Source organism: Myotis nattereri (genome assembly GCF_964212035.1).
Source record: "Myotis nattereri genome assembly, chromosome: X".
Lineage (NCBI taxonomy): Eukaryota > Metazoa > Chordata > Mammalia > Chiroptera > Vespertilionidae > Myotis > Myotis nattereri.
This window is the reverse complement of record NC_138078.1, coordinates 98719687-98746885: the sequence shown is the minus strand read 5'-3', so window position 1 is coordinate 98746885 and position 27199 is coordinate 98719687. Positions and strand designations below refer to the sequence as shown.

General features: G+C 40.7%; 1 protein-coding gene across 1 annotated transcript in view; it reads left to right on the top strand.

The window, feature by feature from the left end:
* The window catches only part of COL4A6 (collagen type IV alpha 6 chain), a gene marked incomplete at both ends in the record, with an annotated part of 395246 nt that overhangs the window by 271630 nt on the left and 96417 nt on the right, over positions 1 to 27199 (top strand). The window contains 3 exons of the mRNA XM_081081672.1: positions 15220 to 15354; positions 16575 to 16619; positions 21980 to 22096. Coding sequence (XP_080937798.1) covers positions 15220 to 15354; positions 16575 to 16619; positions 21980 to 22096 — 297 coding nt within the window. The remainder of the gene's footprint in view (positions 1 to 15219; positions 15355 to 16574; positions 16620 to 21979; positions 22097 to 27199) is intronic.

Genomic DNA, 27199 nt, shown 5'->3' with positions numbered 1-27199 from the left:
TCAAAGCTTTGAAAGAGAAAATACTTGAAGATTTGTTTACCACTTGGCTTTAGAAGACAATTGGTGCTACTCTTGGCTATGGCAGGCTTCGTTGGGGACTTTATTTCTATAGAATTCTGTTAACTTTTTCTGAAAGATTGCCAGAACCAGATCTAGAAGCTTCTAAAATCCCCATAAGACCAGAGAATGAAAAAAAAAACGTGATGGATGGAAAGATAAGTTCGTGGAGCCTCCTGCTTAGTTAACCTTCCAAACCAGATCCCTCAAAAGGTCAGCTCCCTTTTCATCTCTTTCTCCCCCAGGTCCTAGGGTTTGGCTCATTTAGCTTCCTTTGCCAGCTGCCGCTCCCTTCCTCCCCAACTTTTCACCTGGATTCCTCTCAGAATAGTTTCCTGATTTATCCCTAGTTCTGCTTTCTCTGGGCTCCAGACAATTGTTTTAAGTTGTTTAAAGTGCTTTACCTGCTACTATCTCTAAGGGAACAGTTGGGCAGAGTGAGATATAACAAAAAATGTAAATGACACTATGGAATTGGGGAAGGTAAAGAGAAACAAAAACTGACAAAACAGGAGTCTTTAGTGAGCTGTGAACATGTGAGCTACCTGCTCCCCTCCTACACATGCCATTGACTCTGTCCTGGGAGTTGGCACCATTATCTCTGCATCTCCCTTTGAGTTGGATACTAGGCCCAGCTACAAGGTCCTCAATCTGGGGGAGACGTGGCCTGACGTTGTTAACAGTCTGCTGGATTTTTTTCTATGTGTGGATTCCCAGGTTACTATCTCTGGCTGCAGATTTGTCTTGACAGAGTTGACTCAATTACTAAATGCTGTACTAATTCATATCTATAACTAGTTCAGACTTCTCACTTTGAACAATGCCAAATTTTCTAATAAATTATTTATCAGGAATTTCTAGCTCCTCTCCAGCTCACTCTCTGGCCTGGACCCCTAGATTATGCTCTCATGTTCTCCTATTGGAATTATGCCTTTACTTCAACCCCAGTACTTCTAACGTATGTACCAGTGCCTAACTCTGGAAAACCCCACCTGCTTTGCCTGCTCCTGCTCCTGCTCCTGCTCCTGGGCTGCCAAGTATTGTTTGAGGAAGTTTCCCCCACATGTTCTCTAGTGTCAGCAGAGCTCTCAGGGCTGCTTGGCAGCCTTTCACACTTTTCTAATAATTGACATCCTGCCATGTTCTCCACAGCATCTCCTCCTGGCCAGTTCCAGTCATTCTCTACCTCAACTACTTTCACTCTCTATCTGTGACCTGACTTTCTACATTTATTGAGAAAATTGAGGTAAATTTGAAATTCACTTTCTACAATGCTTCAGACTTACCAAAACTTGTCTTGGGTTTTGTTCTTTACTCACTCTCCTTCATTCTCTAGTTTGGAGGAATAAAGCATCGTCCTCTGTCTCTCTAAGACAAACCTATGAACATTCCTTGGGTTCAGAATCATATCCCTCCCACCATCCTCTGCCTTATGTGTATATAATTCATCTTTCTAACTCAGATTGGGAAGTCAAGGCCCATGTTACATTCATCTCTGTGCTCACAACATGTAGCACCATGTCTGGTACAATGTTTACTGAATTGATGACTTATGAAGGGACCAAGTGGATTGATTTGAGTTCTTTGTCCTTTGTACATCTACTTAATTGGTTAATAAAAGTGCCACTTGGCCCTTCCTGGTGTGGATAAGTGGTTAGAGCATCGGCCTGTTCACCAAAGGGTCATGATTCCCAGTCAAGGGCATGTACCTGGGTTGCAGGTTTGATCCCCAGCCCCAATTGGGGGAGCATGCAGGAGGCAACCAATCAATGTGTGTCTCTCACATCGATGTTTCTTTCTCTCTCTCCCCCTCCCTCCCTACCATCCACTCTCTCTAATAACAAGAATCAATGGAAAAATATCCTCCGGTGAGGATTAAGAGAAATAAATAAATAAATAAATAAATAAACAAACAAAGAAATAAATAAATAAGAAAGAACCACAGGCCCAAAATGGCTTCATTTGGGCTAAAAGCCCATGATACCAAACCTAGATTTTTTTTGAGTGCCACTGGGTAGCAAGGAGCAGGATGGGAAGGATCAAGAGCATTCAGTAAACTCCAGACCTAGGGTTTTTGTTGGAGTTTTATTACATTTTGTGGAAACATTTGATCTAGAATTGACCTGTTACTTTAAAAGGGTAGTAGTGGAAAGAGTACTAGATAGAATAAGAAAATCTGGCTCTGCTGGTCATAAACTGTGTGGTCATGGACAAGTTAATTAATCTCTGGGCCTTAATTACTTGCTCTAGTACATTGTGGATAGGGTTATTATGAACATTTAATGGAGTCATAGATATGCAAATACTTTAAAATCTAAAGCACTTCTCCAAAGCAAGCTTGCAGCTCTTATTGATGCCACTAATAGCTATGGAGCTTTTTTCATCTATACCACAGCTGCCCCCACTACCATAGCCCATCTTTCCTTTTGTACCCAGAGATTGATATCACCTCAGTCCTCGCCCTCCAGATCTCTCTGTTCATGTCCTTTTTGGCCTGAATCTATCTGTGTAGATGACTTTGCTTATCCATAGGGATCATTGCATATATTTGATGGGAGAAGCTGTAAATTATCTCAACTTCTTGAATTCAAATTCATGGCTGGCTGGGAGGTGTATGGTGGGCTATGCCAGAATACCAGCAAATCTTACCATTTTGGCCGACTCCTGTGCCTGTGGGCACATTTATTTGGGTTGGAATGTGTATCTCTTTATCTGCATGGGTGTGTGTATATGCATACTCCTCTGGTTCTAAATGAATACAGGGGTGTGGGTTTTCACGAGAACAGCACTGAGACTATGTACTAGTGAATTCTTCTCCTCCCTGTACTTCTCTCCCCTCCCCTTTCAGAGCTTTCTGACTTCTTTGGCAAGGGAGTCCTGAGAGGGAAGTTCTTTGATTTTATACTTCTTTTTCTAGTTCTGCTTAAGGAGCAGTAGTTGGTTACTCCCTGCTACCTTCCATTCCCAAAACTTGATGGCTTCTCACCAGAGACTCAGGGATCCAACATTGATCCAGAAGCAATCAGTTCATACCAGCTCAGTATTAGACAAAAGGTTGTTCAGTATATCAATGGTGGGTAATTTATTATGTCAGAGAAAAATGCTACAAGTATTCCTTGTCTAATGGAATATATACACTATAGCAAAAATTGTTGTGAAGTGAATTTCTGGCAATTCCTGTTTCATTTTGATTTTTATTATGAGACCATGGCTATGTTTTGCTAGACAAAGGAAAAGATTGGCTCCAGGTGGTAATTAAACCATGTATTTTAAAATAAGCTGAAGGCCCTGACCAAGTAGCTCAGTTGGTTAGAGCAGTGGTCGGCAAACTGCGGCTCGCAAGCCACATGTGGCTCTTTGGCCCCTTGAGTGTGGCTCTTCCACAAAATACCACGTGCGGGTGCGCACATACAGTGCAATTGAAACTTCGTGGCCCATGCGCAGAAGTCGGTTTTCGGCCTGAGCGAGTCTATTTTGAAGTGGCGTTAGAAGAAGTGGGGGTGTCGGTTGGTCAGGCGATGGGAGACACGGCGCAGGCGGGCCATGGGATCCAGTCAGTCAGCAGTCTCATATGCAGTGGTTAGTGCTAGTCGCGTCAGCAAATCGCACGCGGGTGACAAAAGTACCTACTCGAAGCATAAAGTTACCTGTATTTTTCCAACCAGCTGAAAATCCTACAGATATTTAATTTTATCAATAAATAATATCGTAACTGAGTATGATATCAAGTTTTATTCAATGTACCTATAGTTTAACTAAGACTTAAAACTTTAAGTAAAGTTTATTAAGTTAATTTAGGGAACATTGTAGAGTGAAAGAAGATATAGTGTCGAGGATTGAGAAAGGTATGTTGAGATGGTTTGGACATATAGAGAGGATGAACGAAAGGAGATAGACGAAACAAGTATACGAGTGTGGATGGGAGAGTTGGAAGGGGTCGACCTCAGCAAACGTACCTCAATCAGATTGAGGACATTTTTAGCAAAGGCCAGCTTAGGAGTACCTAATTAAGTTAATAACAATGTACCTACCTATAGAGTTTAAGTTTAAAAAATTTGGCTCTCAAAAGAAATTTCAATCGTACTGTTGATATTTGGCTCTGTTGACTAATGAGTTTGCCGACCACTGGGTTAGAGCATCGTCCTAATGTGCCAGGATTATAGGTTCAGTCCCCCATGAGGGTGCATGCTGGAGTCAAGTAATGAATGCATAAATGGGTGGAAAGACTAGTTGATATTTCTCTCTACCTCTCTCTTTCCTTTCCTCTCCCTCTAAAATCAAACAATCAGTGAATGTTTTTAACTAAGTAAAATAAACCACATATTTTAAAAACTACAATAATAGGATAATAATGTAGGGCCAATCATTTTTAAACTATAATGAGATTCCTGTGCTAGACAATGTGCCCCCACCTTCCACAGCTTTAAATTCTGCTCCTCAGTAGATTAATGGAAAAAAACAAAACAAAACAAAACAAAAAAAACCCAGCTGTGGTACATTTATACAATGGAATGCTATGTATCTGTATAAAAGAAGGATTTCTTACCCTTTGCAACAGCATGGATGGACCTGGAGAGTATTATGCTAAGCAAAATAAGACAGTCAGAGAAAGACAAGTTTCACATGATCTCACTTATATGTGGAATTTAATGAACACAATAACTTGATGAACAAAATAGGTCCCTAGACATGGAGACATGGAACAGACTGTGCAGTGGTTCTTAACCTTCTGGCCCTTTAAATACAGTTCCTCATGTGACCCAACCATAAAATTATTTTCGTTGCTACTTCATAACTGTAATGTTGCTACTGTTATGAATCGTAATGTAAATATCTGATATACAGGATGGTCTTAGGCGACCCCTGTGAAAGGGTCGTTCGAACGCCAAAGGAGTTGCGACCCACAGGTTGAGAACCGCTGCTTAGAGGGAAGGGGGGTATGGAAAGATATTAACCAAATAACTCATATACATGTATGCATAACCAATGGACACAGACAATAGTGTGGTGAAGGCCTAGGGTGCTGCAGGGCTGGAAGGAGGGAGGTAAAAAGAGGGGGAAGTTGGGGGATATCTGTAATACTGTCAATAATAAAAGTAAATGAAATTTTAAAAATTCTGCTCCTCTTTTCATTCAATTTTTTTTCTACTGAGACCTCCTCCTCATTTAAGGGCTTACTGCCTTTGAGCCCCCCAAAAATGGGTTTTGTGGAAAGTATTTTGAAAATTAGGGGTTTATTTAGTAGATTTTTTTCTCCAAAAGCAAATCTTTGTAAACAGAATGATGCCTCAGCCCCTTTTCACATACATTGTCTCAACTGATGCTCAAAGCAATCCAGAAAATAAGGTGGCAAGTAATATTCCAGGTCCAGAGATTAACTGACTTTCTCAAGATCATACAGTTAGAAAGTAAGAGCAAGAAATGAGACCTAAATCTTATGATTCTTCATTAAACAGGAGAATTATGCTAAGAAAATTATGCTAAACAAAATAAGGCAACATCGATCCAAGTTTACTAAAAAAGGCCTGTCCCATCAAATCACATGCTTATTGCCCTTTTAAATTCTAAAAAGGGAAACAAAATTATGGCAAATTAAGTATTGCAAATTTTTCAACTCATGTATTAGTTTTAGGTTAAATTCATTTCAAGTAGAGCTATATTTATTTTCTCATTCTGAAAACTCAGTGCACACTTTGTAGTACATTGGCATTCTGTGTAGACTGCATGCACATTTGAAGGAATATGGGGGGCTCATTGAAACATTTTTAATGATTACAGAGGTGTTTGGGTGTTCGTTTTATTTTTATGGCCAACTATTAGTCATGTTTACATTTTGATTTGATTTTTGTTTCTTTTAATTCCCAATTATAATGTTTTCACAAAAGGTATATTTGTTCTGGTTTCTGATGTGCTTTTATGAACATGTCATAGAGCAAAAGAAGACCTAAAAATTCTTCATCATCTGCTGTGGCTCTATCTAGCAGACATCACTGCTTCATCCTATTTTTAACAATTATTGGCATTCCCGGGGGTATGGGAAACTATAACATGTTTAAAGAAAAAATTCTCCCATTTCTTCTCAGCACAATGATCATCAAATTAGTACACTGTGCTTGTATACCCTTTTCTGCACCTAATTTACTATGCTAGCATTGGGGAACTCATCACACACCAGAATTTGTCTACAAAGGCCTAGTAAACTATCCATTGTCCACAGGCCAATTAAGGAGGCTACTTTGACTGTGGAACAAAAAGAAATTTATCATCATTTTAAGTTCTAGGTAGTGCCATTCCTTGAAGTGCCTTTTATGACTTAATTTATTAATTCCATTAATTGAATTTCTGTTTATTGTACCTGTTCCAATGAAAAGATTTGGAAACTTGAGATAAATTGTTCTGTTATCAATAAAAATAATATTTTATGCCCAGAATACCTCTTGCTGCCCCTCATCAACTGGGTTTGTTTTTCTATATTCTGAACATTATTCAACACAGAGAGGCAATGTAGCTTGGTGGAAGAAACAGAGGCTTTGGTATCACCAAAATTAGCTTCACCAATTGCTTACTGTGTGACCCCAGGCATGTTCTTTACCCTCTCTGTATTTCAGTTTCATTATTTTTAAAACGAGACTAATACCCACCTTTTGGGGGCTGTTAGAGGATTAAAGGAGATGGATTAAAATATATAGCACTTAGTAAGTGCTTGGTTAAAAAAAGGTCACTATTATGTTTTAGAGAGAAATGTGAATAAACAGATAGAAGGGAGGGATGTAGAGTGCTGCCTAGCAAGAGTTAACTTCATCACTCTGGAAGGTGTCTTTCCAAAAATTTCAACATGCTGTCAGTAGCCAGTGGAATGTGTGTGTGTGTGTGTGTGTGTGTGTGTGTGTGTGTGTGTGTTTGCAAACAAAACATGTAGATGCATGTCTTCATGCCTGGGTTGGCTCCTTCAAACACTGATTATCACTTAACAACCAGACTTGTATGCATGCATATAAGCATAACCAATGGACACAGACATTAGGGGGGTGAGGCATGGGGTGGGAGTGGCTGGGGAGAGGTCAAGGGGGGAAAAAGGTGACCTATATAATACTTTAAACAATAAAGAATTTAAATAAAAAAAACGGAAAATAAATGTGGTTTCACTTGGATGTTGAGAGCAAGTTTTTATACAGCTTCTTAGCTATGGTAGACACTAAGAGTTTAGGGGGTTCACTCTTTGATAAACACTGATCACTTTTTTATTGATAGATAAGAAAAGTCAAATTGCAGATGATGCTAACATTATCAAGCTGAACCAGTCCTCCTGGGTCACGAAATGAGTCTGTATATCTGCATGATATGAGTCTTTATCTGACATATTCTAGACATATTCTTCACCTACTAGTGTTCTTTCTTCCTTATTTACTTCTGCAGACAATTATAGCTCATTAGTGCTGTTGCTAGGGGAGTGGATTGTAGGGTTCTATTAATGGCTGTCTCTATTTGTTCCAGCAGATGGAACAGAGAGTTGATTGGGAGGCCCTGACTCCAACTCTACCACTGACCAACTGTATGACATTTCCAAGCCCTATGACTAAACCACTTTTCAGTTTGGTGCCCACAAGTATATTGTGATGTTCTAAAGGAAGTCAAAAGGAAAAGTGTTTTGAAATTTCTTAAGTACTCTGCCCTTAAAAAGTGTTATCATTAATTTCTTTCTTACAATATATTTCATGTCTAGGAGAGAGACCACAACTCTTTAGGCCAGTATCTGTTAAGTTATTGTATCCCCTCCACCCTGGCCCCATAGCTCAGATTGGAATTCTAGTTGGAAAGTAAGGACCAATTATACAATTGACCGCTGGCAACACTGACTCTGAGCGAGCCTGGTTCCCACCAACCCACAACAACAACACATCTTAGTGTCAGAACTCTTCAGTGACACTAGGGTGGTGTGAGGCTCCCACTACTCATGGCCCAGGCCCATGCAACTCGACATTTGAACCATCAGGAGATAATCAGAATGAAGAGAAGACACAACACCCAGAAGAAAGACAATGAGGAGTCGCCAAAAAAGGAAATTAATGAAGTTGAAGCATGCAACATGACAGAAAAAGAATTCAGAATAATGGTTGTACAATTCATTCACCAGATGGATGAGAAAATCAACAACCTATGCAAGAATCAGGAAGAAATGAAAAGTGATATAGCTACAATCAAAAACACCATGGAAAGTTTCAACAGCAGACTAGAAGAAGCAGAGGACCGAATTAGTGAATTAGAAGATAAAGCAGAGAAACAAGCTCAATCTGAACAGCAACTGGAGAAAAAAATTAAAAAGCAGGAGGAGAGCCTAAGGGAGCTTTGGGACAACATGAAACAAAGTAACATATGCATAATAGGGCTGCAAGAAGGACAAGAAGAGAAGCAAGGATTAGAAAATCTATTTGAAGAAATAATGACAGAAAACTTCCCAGATATGGGGAAGAAAAAAGTTACTTAAGTACAGAGAGTCCCAAGCAGGCAGACGGACATCCCCCTAGGGGTCCTGGACTGTGAGAGGGTGCAGACTGGGCTGAGGGACACCCCCCCCAAGTGCATGAATCTCATGCACCAGGCCTCTAATATGTAATACTTTCAAACCTCAGAAGGAAAGTAGGGGAGGGAGGGGGAAAGGGGAAGAGATCAACCAAAGGACTTGTATGCATGCATATAAGCCAAACCAATGGACTTGGACAACAGGGGGATGAAAGCATGAGGGGGGGAGGTGGGGGTCAATGGGAGGGAATGAGGACACATTTGTAATTCCTTAACTAATAAAGAATTTAAAGATTTAAAAAAAATACTACATGAACATGGGTAAGTCTCTTTCCCTTTTTAGGGTTCAACTTCTGCATCCTGAACTCGATGATTTCCTGTCATGTGCATCTCTCTTTTCTGTGGTTCTGTGATCAGAATGTTCTTTATTGCACTCCTGTACAACTATCTAGACTTCCAAAGAAGATATTGCTATCCCTGGGTCACTGGCTTCTCAGTGTGTATATTCACAGCTTCATTTTTCCATTCATTCAGAAAACATTTACTGAGTACTCATTGTGTACTAAGCATTGTATGTAGTACAGGTGATTCAGTGGGGAGTAAGACATGGGTCTTGTCCTCAAGAAGCTCAATCTGTTCAGGGGTATGGATACAAACAGGCAACCCAGCACATATTGTGGGTGGGAGTAATTATGGGAAACTCCCTGGAGTAGCTGGTATTTTGATTGGAGCCTGAATTACAAACAGGAGCTATCCAGGAGAGCAGAGGCATGCATGTACACAGGCTCTGGGTCAGGATGCCAGGAGAGAATAAAGCAAGACTAGAAGATGGCAGACCAATTGGGAGGCTATGGGAACCCCCTAGAGTAGAGGTGAGGAAGACCATGAACTAAGGCCATAGGGACAGAGAGAAATTGACAGGTTTGAGTTACATTTTGGAGGTAGAATTGATAGTTCTTGCTGGTACATTGGATGTGGAAGATGAGGAAAAGATGAGGTCATGGAGGACACTTGAGTTTCTGGCTTGGTCAACTTTGTGGATTTCTAGCTTAATCAACTTTATGGATGGACTGACATTTACTGAGTTTATTCCATTAACTCAAAAGGAAGGAGCTGGTTTGGGGGATGGGGGTGGGGAAGAAGATTATGAGTTCAGCTTTGGTCATTTTGGGTTTGATTTGGAATATCCAGTAGGAAAGATCTGATAAGCCATTGTCTGTATTACCAGGTATGCTGAGAAGAGAAATCTTGTTTAGAGGTTCAGTTTGGGAGTCATTAACATGTAGATGAGGTCCTGTTAGGAGAATGAGCAGATGCTAAAGAGCCAAGTGCCTATAGAGCAAAAACACCAGGCCTAAGAGGAAAAATGCTCTCACAGATACTTCTCATTCCTAGGCACACATCTCTGTCCCAAAGAGGGTTTCTCAATAATGTCTGTGCATCTTCTGCTTAAGAGAAGGAGCATTAAGTACCCAATTATAATTTCTCTATTTTATCATAAATGATACCTAAAGAGGAAATTGAACAGATACTTTATGCCATCTACCAGGTGTTTTAAATTCATTAACTCAAATGTTCACAATAACCCTACACCAGAGCTATTATTGCTCAAAGCTCTAGAAACTTAGAGTAGTTAAGTCACTTGCCTAATGATACCAGAACCAGTGAGCAGGATTTCTTCCCAGGGTCATGTCTTACGGAATCAAAGAATGAAACCACTGCCCTGGCCAGTGTGGCTAAGTGGATAGAGCATCAGCCTGTGGACTGAAGGATCTCGGGTTTGATTCTGGTCAAGAACACATACCTGAAGGGGAAAAAAAAAAGAACACATACCTGGTTGTGGGCTCGATCTCCAGTGGGGGGCATGCAGGAGGCAGCCAGTCAATGATTCTCTGTCATCATTGATGTGTCTATCTTTCTCACTCCATTCTTGTCTGAAATCAATAAAAACATTTAAAAAAATGAATGAAGCCGCTGATCAGAGGAGTTCAAACAAGGCAGGAATTTATTGCAAGCAAACACAGGCTCCCCGCTCGGGAAGGGAGGGGATCCACATGGATTGACATAGAAGTATTCTGCTCTTCCCCTTATGCCTGCTAAAGGCCTGCTCTTTGTCTATTTGTACCACTCTCTGATTGGTTCCTGGCCTTTTTTGCAACATTTTATTTTGCACTTGCAAGAAAAACATCCTTGTCTCAAAAAACCCTGTTTTTCTGCAAAATATTTTGTGGTTTCAGCTAGCTCCATGATTCCTTCTTCTTCCACCCCTTACCCTGTCTACCTAATTCTGCTTTAACTCCTTTCACGAAGGTCACATAGTTTTCAAATGGCAGCAAGGACATTTGAATCCAGGTCTGTCTGACTCCAGAGCCTGCTCCATGACACCACCTAACAGCACTGCACCATCTCCTGTAATATAACTGGATCTTTAGGAAAGCCTGTGCCCACCCCTTGTCTCTGTTATGCTTCATAAATATCATTTGCATCCCCTAGTTTAATGCTTCACTCTCCATTAAAATGCAAATCCCCCTGAGAAGTAAAGCTCTAAGTTGTTGTCAGTCATTTATGCCTCAGTGGGAATGAGTTTCAAATTCTTCCTTAGGAACAAATTTTAATTTCATAGGAGGACACTGGAAAATTGGGGGAGGGATAAAAAGGCAGGAAAGGCCCTCATAATGAAAAGTCAGCTCCCTATCAGTTTCACAATCCTACCTAATTTGAAGCATGTGCTTTTCAGATTCTTAGATGCTATTTCTGCATATGTGTACTACTTTACATGCAGACCTATTTCTGGGTCTGTTACTACAGTTATCTGGGGCTGGGACTGGGGCTATTGGGTATGTGGTCTGATTATATATATATATATATATATATATATATATATATATATATATATATATACTGACCCCAACCCACTGTAGTCATCAGAAGGCAGCCAGCCTGGGCTGCAGTTGTGAACCTGCAGTTTCTGGCCTTAGGCACAAGTCCCAGCTCATTCTCTGGAGAATTAGACCCTATGTGTATATGAAAAATCCTGAGCAGATGGAGTCAGAAGAGCTTGTTGGAAAGACTTGGAGGTGTCCCTTCTGCCCTCTGGGTCTATTTGCCCAAATAAATGACATGTATCAGGGTAGGGCATTGGTCCAAGCCCATTGAAATTCTGCTTGCAGCCCAAACAGTGATTGTGTTTCAGATTGTTTTGTGAAATGATCAGTGTTAGGAAGAGAGAAATGATGTGTGAGCATCTGGCTGATGCAGCCTACTGATGGGGAAGGTCCCAGGGGCAGGCCTGGGGTTAGGAAGCGAGACTCAAGGACCCCCTAGGACATCTGCCACTGGCAAACAAGGAAAGAGCCACACACTGGCAGGGGCAATGTGGTTAGAGACCCACACTGTTCCTCAGTAGCTATGTGACCTAAACAAGTTATTTCTCTTGGCTTCTTTTTTTCGAAATGTATAAAATAGAGGCTGGATGGAATGGTCCTTAAGGGCCCTTCCTGCTTGAATATTCTGTGACTTCTGTGACACAGGTTTGATTTATTTTTCTCTGTAGCGAGGCCCACCCACCCACCTCATTATCTGTAGCCACTATATTTTCACACTGACCTCTGCTGGCCAATATGAAAAGTGACACTGATAGCTTTTTGGAGGAAACACCCTCCCCCCGCCCCCCCCCCCAAAGTAGTTCATTACCAATTTAGTACAGTATTAAGCTTCAGCAGTACACTGGGCACTGCAACAGAAACCCTATGCGTTGGAGATATGGAAAACAGATCATATAGCTATAAGCACAGAGTATGCATATCTAGAAAAGGTTGACAAAGCAACACTCAAAAGAAATGTCTCTTATTTTTTTCTTTGCCATCTTTCATTGTTTGTGGTGCTCTGTACCACTGAATGAAAGGACCTCAGTAGGTGGGAAGGCTTCTTGTCTCATATCTTATGACTATAGGCTCTAGAAGGGCCTGAAACCACTCTGAGAAGGCAGTTCTGAGCAGTGCCCCAGAGGCCTCAAGATATCCCACAGTCCCTGCTTCTGGCCCTTTGGTCAGTCTGAGAGGTTTCTAGCTGGTGACAGACCAGAAGTACACCTTCCTTTGAGGAGTGCCATTTCAAATACCTTTTTGGAAAAAGAATTAGAATCCAAAGTACCCATTAGTTCTTTAAGAGACTCACTTTAAATTCTCTGGCTGGAACTGAGGAGTCAGCTGTGCAACTGTGGCAAATTCAGCATGCACATCCAGCAAAGAGAAAGGAAATGAGCCATGGAACCCTGCCTTTTCTGGATGGAATCAGATTTACTGTTAAGTCCAGCTCTGTAATTGCCTCACTCCTAAGTCTCATTGCTTACTCTTGCTGATTATGCACTCACAAGGGCAAGAGACCAGAGCTGGAGTGTGCCAGCCCATGTGCCCATGCCAGGCACTGCTCAGGCTGTAGTGATGTGAGCAAGAAGAGAATTGGGTGACACCACAATCTGCTCTCTTAGTAGCTGTTCAATGGTTTATCATGCGCTCCACCTCCCCTCCTTGATCTAGGAAAGTTTTGAGCATTCTGTGCCCTGACTGCAACCTCTCTGCTAGTAATAACATGGTTTCGACAAGCCTGTCCTGCCCCACCCCCCAATCCTCCCACCAAATAGTCCCCTCCTCCCCCAACAGCTGCTTCTTATCTGTTTCCTTTGTTCCAGCCTCAGGCAGGCTGCCCTGGCCTCATGCTGACACACACATGTTCTCCTGAATGCTCCTTGATGAGTTTCAGCCCTGAAACACAAAGCCTTCCTGCCATCCTTCCCTGACCCCAACCTTCTAAGGGTTCCCTACTTCCCACCAAATCAATTTGTTAACTTTCCTGCCTTGCTTTTCAGGCCCACTCCAGTTGGGGCCACTCAGCCTTTCCAGTGTGACCCATGACTCCCTCTCAACACGCCCCCACACCCCATCTGAGTCATGGACAGAATGTAAGCATTACCAACTTCATGGCCAACACTTTCCTTGTGTTGTTATACCATTTATGCTAGGTTCTGGACATGTACTGTTTGTTGTGGTTTTGATGAGTACATTAGTCTTGAAAGTTTAAGCCTACATTTTAGACTTCTTTGTTAATTCTCAACAGCATCCCCACACTACTTTTTTTTATTTAAAGTATTGATATATATATATATATATATATATATTCACAAAAGTAATAAATAATAGAATCATTGTAAATAAAATTTCAACAACAGAGAGAAAGAGCATAAAAAGTGAAATCTCAACTCCCACCCCATCATTCCCAGAGATAAGCTCATTAAAAAGTCTGAACCCTAGCATCATTTGTAGGCTGTGTGTATGTTGGGTGTTGGGTAATTGCATCTTTTGGGAATAGCATCTTTTACTTTTTTACAAGAGTCCTAGGTCTTCATGGACCTAATTGACACTGGAAATTGTACTCTAAAAGCCATATACAGCTAGTGTTCACTTGCATCTCCAGTACATGACTCTAGCCACCACATAAACCATATGTCCTGTTTTTAGGCTTTCAAAAAGTAAATTTTGAAGGTGAATATTAAAGGGCATGTTTAATGGGTTTTTCTCAGAGCTTTTCACAGATATGTAAGAAATTGCAGGCAGTCAGTAAAGGGGCAGAGAGGTGGAGATGGAAAACATTTATGAAAATAGGCTTTCTAACTGATATGGCGTTGTGTTCTCTGAAAGGTAATGAACATTACTAATGGTTTTCATTTTTCTGCCAAGAAAATTCAGTCCCTGCTGGCGTTTGTTCTAAATGATAGACTAGTCCACTTGTGTGGCACCCACTGGAGTTAATTCTCTGTCTCAGTCAGCTTTAAAATGTCAGCCTGAACTCTCAGACTTCATTGTTACAGACACTTTATAACCAGGGCATTCAAAATCTTCAGGCTGCTTCTTCTTGCTATCATAATTGATACTTGATGTATATTCCCAAGCTCCTTGAATATTACACTTCTACAATGTGCAGTTGGCAGGAGTAAAGGGAAGGAAGAGAGATAGGGAGGAAGAAAATAAACAGCGTGTGTGTGTGTGTGTGTGTGTGTGTGTGTGTGTGTGTGTGTGTTCCCTGTGAGCATCTGTTTCCAGTTGCACTGATGGGGTCCTAAAGTCTGCCAACAAAGATGAGCTCTGACATATTGGTCAGCCCATGGGTTTCTGGGTTCTCCCCTCTCTGACCCTGGAGACAGTATTCTTTAAAGCACAGCCGTTTATGGACTTCATAGCAAGCATGTGGTTGGCCATTTGGATGTGAGTTATAAAATGTCATGATACTCTCCAGCATTCTGTTCTTTTGCCATTTTGACAATCTGATGGATGACCTGGCATTAACTATGAAGCAGACAATATTACCCAGCTTGAATAACTAATCTCCTAAGAAGTACAAAGTTGAAGGATATTGGTGCACATGAATCTTATTAAATGTGCTTATAAAATATGTTCTATCCAAATAATTTTAGCAGCCCCTAAAATAGCCTTTTCTGATCTGTGTCTGGAACTTTGGCATACTTCACAGATCTCTAAGCCAAAATTATTTAATGACGTGATGACAGTGGGTTTTGTGCATGGGAAAACGAGAAGTGTTAATGTTAAGCCCTCTGGTTACTAATTATACTCCTTCTGTCCATCTTAGGGGCAACCAGGACCCATTGGAATTCAAGGTCAAACAGGTCCTCAAGGATTTGCTGGCCCTAGTGGTTTATCAGGGTTCAAAGGAGAAAGGGGCTCCCCAGGCCCTCTGGGAACATATGGACCAAAAGGAGATAAGGTAGGAGCATCAAAGCTTGATTTTTCTTTGACTTATGGGGTCACAAGTATGAAGGTAAAAGGTTCTAAATCTCAATTCTGTTGTGGAAATAACATTAATCCTGAATACTGTGATGCTGGGCTACATGTTTTAATAAGAGACAGGCTGAGTGGTGTACTACTAATGGATCAGCCCAATTCTAGAGAGACTCTCATGAGAAGCAAACCATAAAGTGCATGTATTAGCTATTTGATAGACAAGTGGGCTCACTGTGGTGTGAAGTCATGTTGGTTTCAACTGGGTGTGAGTCAAAAGTCTAATCATCTGGGCAGTAGAGGTCAGGAATTCAAGGCAAGGCTATTTGGAAGCAAGGGCTCAAATACTTAGAAGCAATCTGGGCCACAAATATAGGAAAATATATGCAAGTAAGAAGATTGATCATGTCATGGTGACTGACTGAGATTAGTGTTCAGTTTATGTTCCCTGTTGGTTTTTTTCTTTCTTTATTGATTAAGGTATTACATATGTGTCCTTGTCACCTCCTCTTCACCCCATTGGTGAGGGAGGGGCTTCCACCCTATGGCTCTGGGGATGGCCAAAAATATGACACCTGACATTGAACAGAGGGATGGACAAAGATTTATTAGTTGCATATACTCCCAGCACAGGGGAGGAGTACACTGCCTACTATGGAGGGCCACACAAGGGTTGCCCTTGGGATCAGAATAAACCAGAAGTGGCTATGTGAGGCAGATTTTGTAGTGTCAGAAAGGTGAGGTATCCCTTGGTTTCTGAGAGAGAATGTGATTGGCTTGTTTGGCTAATTCAATGGGCAAGCAAGGAACTAAAACCCACTGTTCAGGGATAAGCAGGAACTGAATCTGGTCTATTTGATTAGAATGGTCATTTGCCTAGGAGACCTTATCTACAGGAGCAGGGTGGGGGGGACTAGTGGATAGAACACTTGAGGCCCTCCTGGTTTGCAGGATATCAGGGCAGGATATACTTTTGGATCTTACACTACATTGCCTAAGACAAGAACTGATCTCATAATACACATGGGTCTGAGACTTCAGGTAGAGGCAAGTGATCACTTCAAACTGGAGTAGGGAGCAATGTGGAAGAGGAGGTACAAAAGGCTTCTTAACAACTTAGGTCATGAATTACATGAAAAATGCACTAAATCAAATGGAGGTCAATTGGATTATCTTTAACTTTCCTCTCCCTACTCTTATTTTTAGGGCCCCATGGGAGTTCCTGGCTTTCTTGGCATTGATGGGATTCCGGTGAGTGCATCCACAAAGGCATTTTAAAATATCACCTCTAAGTTCTGCCTCATAACTTAAGCACTTTGGCCTTAGCAACATCCCATCTTATGCAAACATGCTCAGGGTCAAGTGTTGAGATGTGTGTGTTAAGGTCTGAAGGGCAGTGGTTGCACAGTTTCCCTGGGATTCTGTTATAGGCATCACCAAATGACACGGCTGGGGGTGCAGAGACATGTGCAAATATAAGAAGCCATCAATATCTTAGCAAAATGAGGTAGGCATTGTGAGTTGAGGGGAGCTTTAATTGGGAATGAGAGACTGGCTCTGAAGTGTAGAGTCAGTGCCAATTAGAACATGAACATACTCATTATACGAAATTTAGGAAAGTGCATGAAATTGGGTAGAAAAATATCTTGATACATTTTGTTCCTATAATTTATTCTCTTCAGGCTCCTCTCATTTCAGAGTGAATTTTCCTTTAGTTTGTACAAAATGACTACTCCAAAGATAAGCCTCTTTCATCCATCCTGAACAACTGGCTTTGCTGGAGATAAGTGGGGAGTTTGGTGCCTGCAGACATCTTCTTCTCCCATTTCATCCAACCCAGTTGCATAGTTTCTTCATTTTCACCTCATATCCCTACTTATCTCACCACTGGAGATCACATGGAAACATTTTGCCAGCCTTTAAAATACAGTGTTTGTACTTGCTGCTATCACTTTTTAGTTATGTCCTTTGGCACTTCTCTATATATTTAAACTTTAGCCTGGGCTGTTTGTCTATAGCAATGGCCTTCAACCTTTTTTAAGAGAAGAACCAAATCTTGTGTGGAAGCCCTAGACAAAACAGCTTCTTATGTGACACTACATAATCATCTAGTATTAGGGAAGGATGTTCAAATCTCTTTGTGCCAGTCTATAGGTATTTCATGAGCACCTGCTATATATACTAACACTCTACTAAGAGGATACAGAAAAAATATATAGCTCTACCCATAAAGATATACTCATCTAATCCATTTCCTCTCCAGATCTAGTATACATTTGTGGATTTTGAGAATAGAAGACTCACTTACCTTGTGTTTGTTACATTTATCAACAAATCAGATTTCTGCATTTTATTTAAGTGCAGACCCTGCAAAATGCACAGAAATAGGCCAGTGGGGAAATAAGTGTATTGGGTTGATCTTTCTTTTGTGATGCCCCCTGGCATTGTCTCATGTCTGTGTTCCTATAGCCATTTTATGCAGAGTCTCCACTCAGAATGTGTGTCTTCAAGAAGCCAATGGGTAAGGGAAACTAACAAACTGGAGGCTGCCTCTTCCATTCATCCTGTGGAGCTGGCTTTACCAGAGATGAGTGGGGTGGGGGGGTAGGGATTTCAGTCATAGTCTCTTTTAAATGGGAGCTGGAAGGACGTGAATCCTGTGATGCAAAGGCTGATTCCAATTCTGAGCTGGAACCTGCCCGAGTCCAGCTGGACATTTCTGCCCTCAACTCATAACTTGGAGAGCACTAGGGCTTGCAGGAATTTATCACTTCTCTTTGGGACTTTACTGCTTGGGAGAATGAGTTGCAGGTGTCCAGATTCCTCCAAATAAGCATGCTGCTCCCAGTAGAAGTCTACACTCCCTTTTACCTTCACTGGCCCTTCCCTTGACCAAAGGTTGTATATCTTTACTTTTGACTTTTGATTGCTTTAACAAGAGGCTCCAAGCCTCACTTACTCAGTGAAATCATTCTCTCTTATTCATCCTCTCTTTTCTAGCTATTCATGATAAATTTATTAAGCACCTTATTTTTACTGCTTACCTCTTCCTTCCATCTGCAATTTTCCAGGAATCCTTGATGCCTGCCCCACACCCTCTAACTCCTTATTACATATGGCCAATGGTATTGATTGATTGTCTTGTGTAATAGTATTTGTTAGCTCCTTGAAAACACAAATATGTTTTCTCCTCCTCTCTGGGACCTCATAGACCCCAGGGCTGAATTCAGCATATACTAGGAACTCTAAAATTATTTGGGGAATGGATTCCAACCTCCAGAACCTATAAAAGCAACAGTTCTCAGACTGACAGGTCTCCCTCCGACAGAGGAATACAACAGACACCTTTGGCCTACTCAGACATTATTTTTCTCAACTTTCAGTGGCACTTATTAAGCAATTTGGCTAAAATCAACAGCTTCCCAAACACATCTTACTAAACTGGATCACCGCAAATACCTGATTTTCATCTTAATAATGGCTGATCACTAACATATATGCCACTGGTTTCACTCCCAAAACTCCATTTTTGCTCTCATGTAGACAATTTCAACATGAATGAGCAAGTAGTCACTTCATGATCATCCAATTCTGTGCACTAAGGGGCACAGCAACCTATTGAGAGAGTGGACAAGCATTCATCAACATATTCAACATTAAAACAATAGACAAGGGATAGTAGAGCTGTGGCTTTTAATGATATCATAGCTGTGATTTGGGGCTGCTGGGACCTTCAAGAAATGTATGCTTTTTGAGTGTTTTTAGTTCAGATAATTTGAGAGAAGAAGTTTTCAAGTCATCCTTTGCAATTTATGTTTAGCTTTTTCCCATGGAGTCAATCTTGAACAGTTTTCTGCCTAAAGATGCATAAATGAACACACCAGATTTATATCTTCAAAGTGAACACATGCTGCTCACCAAATGGAAACTATTCCTTTGAAATATGGGTTCTAAAGAGCATTGCTTTTTCTGAAATACAGCAGATCCTCCTATTCTATGTGTTCAGAAATTTGTGGTTATATATAACCATTGTTTTCTCCCTAAAAAAAAGCTAAAGCTACATTCTCCTGAAGGGCTGGCACACACATATGGAAAATCATTAGCAATAACCAGAAAGGTCAATGTGCCAGAAATGTTTTGGTATTGAGAGCTGAGAGGAGACAGAACTCAGCCTGGTGGCTTATCCTTGCTGACTTGCTTGAGAGAAGAAGACTTACCATTTATTGAGCTCCTGTGTAGTAAACAGTCTCATGGAATTTTAACCATAAATTTTAAATTTTATTTTAATGTTAACAACAACCATATGAGATAGCATTATTCATCTCCATTTTACAGATGAGGAAACTGAGGCTTAAGTTGAGGAGTGACAAAGCTAGGATTGTAGTATAAGTCTGACTGACTCAAACATACTTTATCCACCATCCCATGGTGTCAGCTGAATAAGAAAGGGTTGACAGGTCTATCAGAGGTCAGAGGTTAATCCCAGAGAATTTTGCTAAGGTAGTAGTGAACAGGTGTCCCTGGAATCCTGCAGATAGGAGATATCAGGAGTTCAGGCAAGAAAACTACAGAAGAATTGGGGACAAGAAAAAAATGTGGGTACCAATGGGCAAGATTTCAAGCAAAGGTTTTGGTGTCAAACAGAACTAAAGCCCTAGTGGTAAGCCCCCTAATACTGAGCCAGCCTGTTGTCTTACCTTAAATCATCCCTGTTACTCAACTGAGAGATTGCTTCTAGCAAGCTTAGCTGGGACATTTTAAAGTGGTAGTCAGGATCCTAGGAAGAAATATGTACTACACTTGAAAAAGTTAACAGGAGAGTTGAGTAAAGGGTATATTTAAAGGATTTAAAGGTCAGGTTTAATGGAAACAACAATGGATGGTGAAGCAACTAACGAAAAGCTGTTATCACCCCTGTGACCAAAGGGGAAAGAAGCAATGATAATACTGGAACTCTGTGTGACCTGGAGCCATGGAATAATGGTTTTCCAACAGGATCTAAGATCATAGAGAAATGTGGCCATTGCCAGAGATATAGCCAAGGATGAAAGGCAAAAGGGAAATAAATAGCATGTGCTCTTTCTCCTCCTGCTCTAGTGCCAAATACAACTAGGAATCAAAGGGAAATGGAGCTTACACAGTGCTGCCCATAAAGGTCATCCTCCCAAGGCACAGATTTGGGGAAGGTAGGATGTAGATCTTCAGAGGGAAAATAAGAATAGCCATCTCAGTTACTAATAAAATGATGACTTAATAAGCTGTCTCAGTTTCCCCAGTGCAAGTAAAAATCATCATATGAGTCTGGAAAGCACAGATTGCAGCAAGTTTATTGAAAGGATAAGCTTATTGACCACTTTTCTAGACTTAGTATTCTATGAGTCTAGCAGTATAGAATCATACTTTTGTCTGATTTTGACCATCTGTATGCTACCAGATCTTTGTATGCTTCTACATCTTTGTAGACTGTCTATCTTCTACAACTTAATAACAATGAAGATGAAACAATTCTATGGAGCATTTTCTCAATAAGAATTTGATAAAAGTTTGTCTCCTCTAATAATTTGAGAAGTTTACTTTTGAATTCATGACATATTTCCCTCAATTCATTGTATATATACTTGGATTCCAAAAGTGTGTGTGAGAGGGTAGGAGTCTACCTTTTATTGACCTATCTAGATTTCTGGTCTTTCAAGTCATCTCTTTGCTGCTTACCCAATACCCAACCTGCTTTTGATAGATTAAAAAAGAGATATTCCCTACAAAAAAAAGGTATATTCACCAAGAAAGACCAACTCTGGAAAATTATTATATTAATACCAACTGTATATAAATGATTACTAATAGCCCAACAAATCAACTGCCTCATTGGTGAGTATGGAGAAGAGGGGAAGATAGCATTCCTAACTGAAGCAATAGCATGATATGTGATGATAAAATAGGATTGAAAGTGTAATTTTTCCAGAACTGGCTTATTTTTTTACCAAACTGCTTTCAGGAGAGGTGCTGCTGTGAAAATTGCTTCTGCTCAGTTGACCAAAATTCAGCATCATTTCTTATGCAAATCTTTTAATACAGAAAGCCACCCCAGGTTTCCCAGGCTCCAATCTGTTCTGAGGAGTCCTAAGGACTACCATGATTCCATGTTGGTAGCAGTTCAGCTTCCAGACAGCTAAGTCCCAACTTAGTATATTTTTGTACCCAACTTAGTATATTTTTGAACTCAAAGAGCTGTTAGATTTCCAGGCCCTGATGGCTATCCTGGACTTCTTGGACCACCTGTATGTTTCCAGATGTTTGTATATTATTTTTGTACCCAGGGAAGGTGAGGTTGCAATGCGCTGTGTGTCCCATCTCTTCATTCTTGATCTCTTTGGTTTCAGTTTGAATCATATAAAACATTGATACCATCAAAACATTGATGGTAACACTGAACTGTTATCAGCAACATACACCTGAGTAGAAAGGAAAGCTATGAGAGCATCAGTGATGGGGCTAAGAATGAACAAGGGCCAGAGATTGGCAGCATGCTTGGATCCTCTCACTGTTGAGTTTATCAGAGAGTAGCTGAGAGTCCTGTGCCTGACTTGACCCCTTCTTGTCTCTTTAAACAGGGCCACCCTGGACAACCAGGGCCCAGAGGCCCACCTGGCCTGGATGGCTGTAATGGAACTCAAGGAGCTGTTGGATTTCCAGGCCCTGATGGCTATCCTGGACTTCTTGGACCACCTGTATGCTTCCAGATGTTTGTATATTATTTCAAATGGCTTTGCTTTCCTCAAAGTGTGCCATTTTTCTCCAATCTGGATCACATTAAGCATCTATGGGGCAACCACTGCAGCCCCTTGTCTAATTCAGAAGTCTGTGCTGGCAGCACTACAACATTAAAAGTCTAAAGAATAATACCAGTTGCAGAAAGGTGACACATGCTACACTTCTTAGGGTTTTGTTTTGTTTTGTTTTTTGGTTTTCTTTTATTATTAGTATTTATTATTATTATTATTATTATTATTATTATTATTACTACTAGAGGCCCAGTGAACAAAAATTTGTGCACTTGGGGGCGGGGGGGGGCGGGGTCCCTCAGCCCAGCCTGTGCCCTCTCGCAGTCTAGGACCCCTTGGGGGATGACCACCTGTTGGCTTAGGCCCACTCCCCGGGATATTGAGCCTAAGCTGACAGTCAGACATCCCTCTGGCAGCCCAGGAGCCCTTGAGGAATGTCTACTTACCAGTGGGGAGCAGGCCTAAGCTGAAGTCGGACATCCTTAGCACTGCTGAGGAGGTGGGAGAGGCTCCCACCACCACCGCTGTACTGGAAGCCATCAGCCTGGCTTGTGGCTGAGCAGAGCTCCCCCTGTGGGAGCACACTGATCACCAGGGGGTAGCTCCTGCATTGAGCGTCTGCCCCCTGGAGGTCAGTGTGTGTCATAGTGACCAGTCATTCCCAGTTGTTCTGCTGTTAGGGTCAATTTGCATATTACCCTTTTATTACATAGGATAGGTGCCTGGTGCATGGGTGGGGGCCAGCTGGTTTGCCCTGAAGGGTGTCCCGGATCAGGGTGGGGGTCCCACTGGGGTGCCTGGCCAGCCTGGGTGAGGGGCTGATGGCTGTTTGCAGGCTGGCCACAGCCCCAAGCCACCCAAGCTCCCAGTGGAGGCTGGCTGAAAGCAGGTATCTGGGATTTATTTATTTTCTGTAATTGAAACTTTGTTGCCTTGAGTGGAAGCCTCAGCTGGCCAGGGCAGGCGGGAAGCACGGCTTCCTCCATTGCCAGGACAACCAAGCCTCCTGCTTGCTCCAGCTCTGTGGCTTCCGGCCGCCATCTTGGTTGGGTTAATTCGCATATAGTTGCTCTGATTGGCTGGTGGGCATGGCTTGGGCAAAGCGGAGGTCAATTTGCATGTTTCTCTTTTATTATATTAGACTAGAGGCCCGTTGCAGGAAGATTCCTGCAAGAATAGAGCTTCGCTCCCATCTCTGCTGTTCCTACCCCGCCCTTCTCTGCCGCTTCTCTCCCACCCGTCTCTGCCGCTTATCTCCCGCCCGTCTGTGCAGCTTCTCTCCCACCTTTTTCTGCTACCTCAGCTCCATTGCTTGGCTTCCTTCTATGATGTCTTCAGTCTTCACTCCCAGATGGTATATGCAAACTAGCCGCCATCTTTGTTGGCGGTTAATCAGAGTGCATATCACTCTGATTAAGCCCATGGTGGGTGTAGCAAAGGTATGGTCAATTTGCATCTTTGTCTATTATTAGATAGGATTACCTAAAGTTTTACATATGTCTCCTTTTTCCCCAATTGACCCCCCCCCCCCAGCCATTTCCACTCTGGGTAAGCCCCCACGACCCCAGTGCCTATGTCCATTGGTTATGCTAATATGCATGCATACAAGTACTTTGCTGGATCTCATCCCCTATCATCCCCTACCATATATCTCTGGATCCATTCTTGTTCATCAAATTATGTTGATCATTATTTCCCACATCTCAGTGAGATTGTGTGATATTTATCTTTCTCCGGCTGGCTTATTTCACTTAATTTAATGCTCTCCAGTTCCATCCATGCTGTTGGAAATGGTAAAAGTTCCTTTTTTATAGCAGCATAGTATTACATTGCATAGATGTACCGCCATATTTTTGTTTTTATTTTGTTTTGGGGTTTTTTAATTAGCAAAATTTTAAAAAGTGAATAAGATTTTACATTTTTAATAGTTCTTTGGAATTCATTTTAATGAGATTTGAGCTATGGTAACATGTGAAATATAATTAATGATAGCATATGTTGCAAAGTATATTAACTTTTTTCCAACACACTTAATAAAAAAAAGTGCCAAGCATATACAAAATGCAAAAAGAAACCTCTGAAGTTGTTACTCCACCCTCCCATAGTTAAGTTAAAGACAAAGATACAAATGACCCCTTCTAAATATCACTTTATATGGTCATTTTAGCACCCTAAGACCTTTAGCCACAGCCACATTCAAAATAACTGGAAGTACTAAATTCATTCTATACACATTCATGTTAAAAGCAACACTTTTCAATTATTTTTTAAAATTTTTTATTAAGTTATTACAAATGTGTTTTAATCCCCCCATTGTCCCCTCAAACCCCCAGTCTTGCCCTCACCCTCACCCCCTTTGTCTGCATGCATCGCTTATGCTTATATGCATGCATACAAGTCCTTTGGTTGATCTCTCCCCCTTACCCCTACCTTAGCCTACCTTCCCTCTGAGGTTTGAGCATCTGATCGATGCTTCTCTGTCTCTAGATCTGTTTTTGTTCACCAGTTTATGTTGTTCTTTATATTCCACAAATGAGTGAGATCATGTGATATTTATATTTCTCTGACTGACTTATTTCACATAGCATAATGCTCTCTACTCCATCCATGCTGTTGCAAATGGTAGGAGTTACTTCCTTTTTAGTGCGGCATAGTATTCCATTGCATATATGTGCCAAATTTTTTAATCCACTCATCTGCTGATAGGCACTTAGGCTAATTCCAAATCTTAGCTATTATAAATTGTGCTGCTATGAACATAGGGGTGCATATATCCTTTCTGATTGGTGTTTCTGGTTTTTTGGGATATATTCCTAGAAGTGGGATCACTGGGTCAAATGGGAGTTCCATTTTTAGTTTTTTGAGGAAACTCCATACTGTTCTCCACAGTGGCTGCACCAGTCTGCATTCCCACCAGCAGTGCACAAGTGTTCATTTTTCTCTGCATCCTCACCAGCATTTGTCATTTGTTGATTTGTTGATGATAGCCATTCTGACAGGTATGAGATGGTATCACTTTGTGATTTTGATTTTCATCTCTTGGATGATTAGTGACTTTGAGCATGTTTTCATATGTCTCTTGGCCTTCCTTATGTCTTCTTTCGAAAAGTATCTATTTAGATCAATTGTCAATTTTTTGATTGGGTTATTTGTCTTCCTTTTGTTAAGTTGCATGAGCTCCCTGTAAATGTTGGAGATTGAACTCTTATCAGAGATATCGTTGGCAATATATTCTCCCATGCAGTGGGCTTTCTTGTTGTTTTGTTGATGGTTTCTTTTGCTGTGAAGAAGCTTTTAATTTTGATGTAGTCCTATTTGTTTATTTTTCCTTTAGTTTCCATTGACCTAGGAGCTGTCGATGAAGATATTGCTTTGGCATATATCTGAGATCTTGCTGCCTGAGGATTCCTCTATTATTTTTATGGTTTTCTATCTTACGTTTAAGTCCTTTATCCATTTTGAGTTTATTTTGTGAATGGTGTAAGTTGGTGGTCTAGTTTCATTTTTTTGCATGTGTCTGACCAAGTTTCCCAGAACCATTTATTGTAGAGACTCCATTGTATGTTCCTGCCTCCTTTGTCAAATATTGAGCATAGTAGCTTGGGTCGATTTCTGCGTTCTCTATTCTATTCCCTTGGTCTATATGTCTGTTCTTCTGCCAGTACCAGGCAGTTTAGAGAACAGTGGCTTTGTAATACATCTTGATATCTGGTATCTCCTACTTTGTTCTTCTTTCTCAGGATCACTGCAGCTATTCGGGTTTTATTATTATTATTATTATTATTATTATTATTATTATTGTTCCAGATGAATTTTTGGATAGTTCTTTCTAGATCTGTGAAATATGCCATTGGTATTTTAATGGAGAGTGCATTGAATTTATAGATTTCTTTGGGTAGGATGGACATTTTAATGATGTTGATTCTACCAATCCATGAGCACAGTATTGGAAAAGAAAAGGTAAAATTGTCATTATTAGCAGATGACATGATATTGTACATAGAAAAGCCTAAAGACTCCATCAAAAATTTATTAGACTTAATAAATGAATTTGGCAATGTTCTTACATCTGTTTATGTCGTCCTCTATCCCTTTTTTCAACATCTTGTCATTTTCTGAGTACAGATCTTTTACCTCCTCAGTAAAGTTTATTCCTAGGTATCTTAATTTTTTTGTGCAATGTTAAATGGGACTGTTTTTGTAATTCCTCTTTCTGAAGTTCACTATTGGTGTATAAAAATGCCATAGATTTCTTGGCATTAATTTTGTATCCTGCTATATTGCCAAATTCGTTTATTAAGTCTAATAAATTTTTGATGGAGTCTTTAGGCTTTTCTATGTTCAATATCATGTCATCTGCTAATAATGACAATTTTACCTTTTCTTTTCCAATTTGGATGCCTTTTATTACTTCTTCCTGTCTGATCGCTATGACTAGTACTTCTAGTACTATGTTGAACAGGAATGGTGAATGTGGGCATCCCTGTCTTGTTCTTGTTCTTAAGGGAAATGGTTTTAGTTTTTGCCCATTGAGTATGATGTTGGCTGTAGGTTTGTCATTTAAGGCTTTTATTATGTTGAGGTATGATCCTTCTATTCCCACTTTGCTGAGCATTTTTATCAGAAAAGGATGCTGGACTTTGTCAAATGCCTTTTCTGCATCAATCAATATGATTATGTGATTTTTGTCTCTCAATTTGTTTATGTGATGTATCACGTTTATTGATTTGCTGATATTATACCAGCCTTGCATCCCTGGAATAAATCCCACTTGGTCATGATGTATAATTTTTCTAATGTAATGCTGGATCCGGTTTGCTAGAATTTTGTTGAGGATTTTAGCATCTATGTCCATCGGGGATATTGGCCTGTAATTCTCTTTCTTTGTGGTGTCTTTATCTGGTTTTTGGATTAGGATGATGCTGACGTCATAGAATTAGCTTGGAAGTGTGCCTACCTCTTGAATTTTTTGGAATAGTATGAGAAAAATTGGTTTTAGTTCTTCTTTGAATGTTTGGTAAAACTCCCCTGTGAAACCATCTGGTCCAG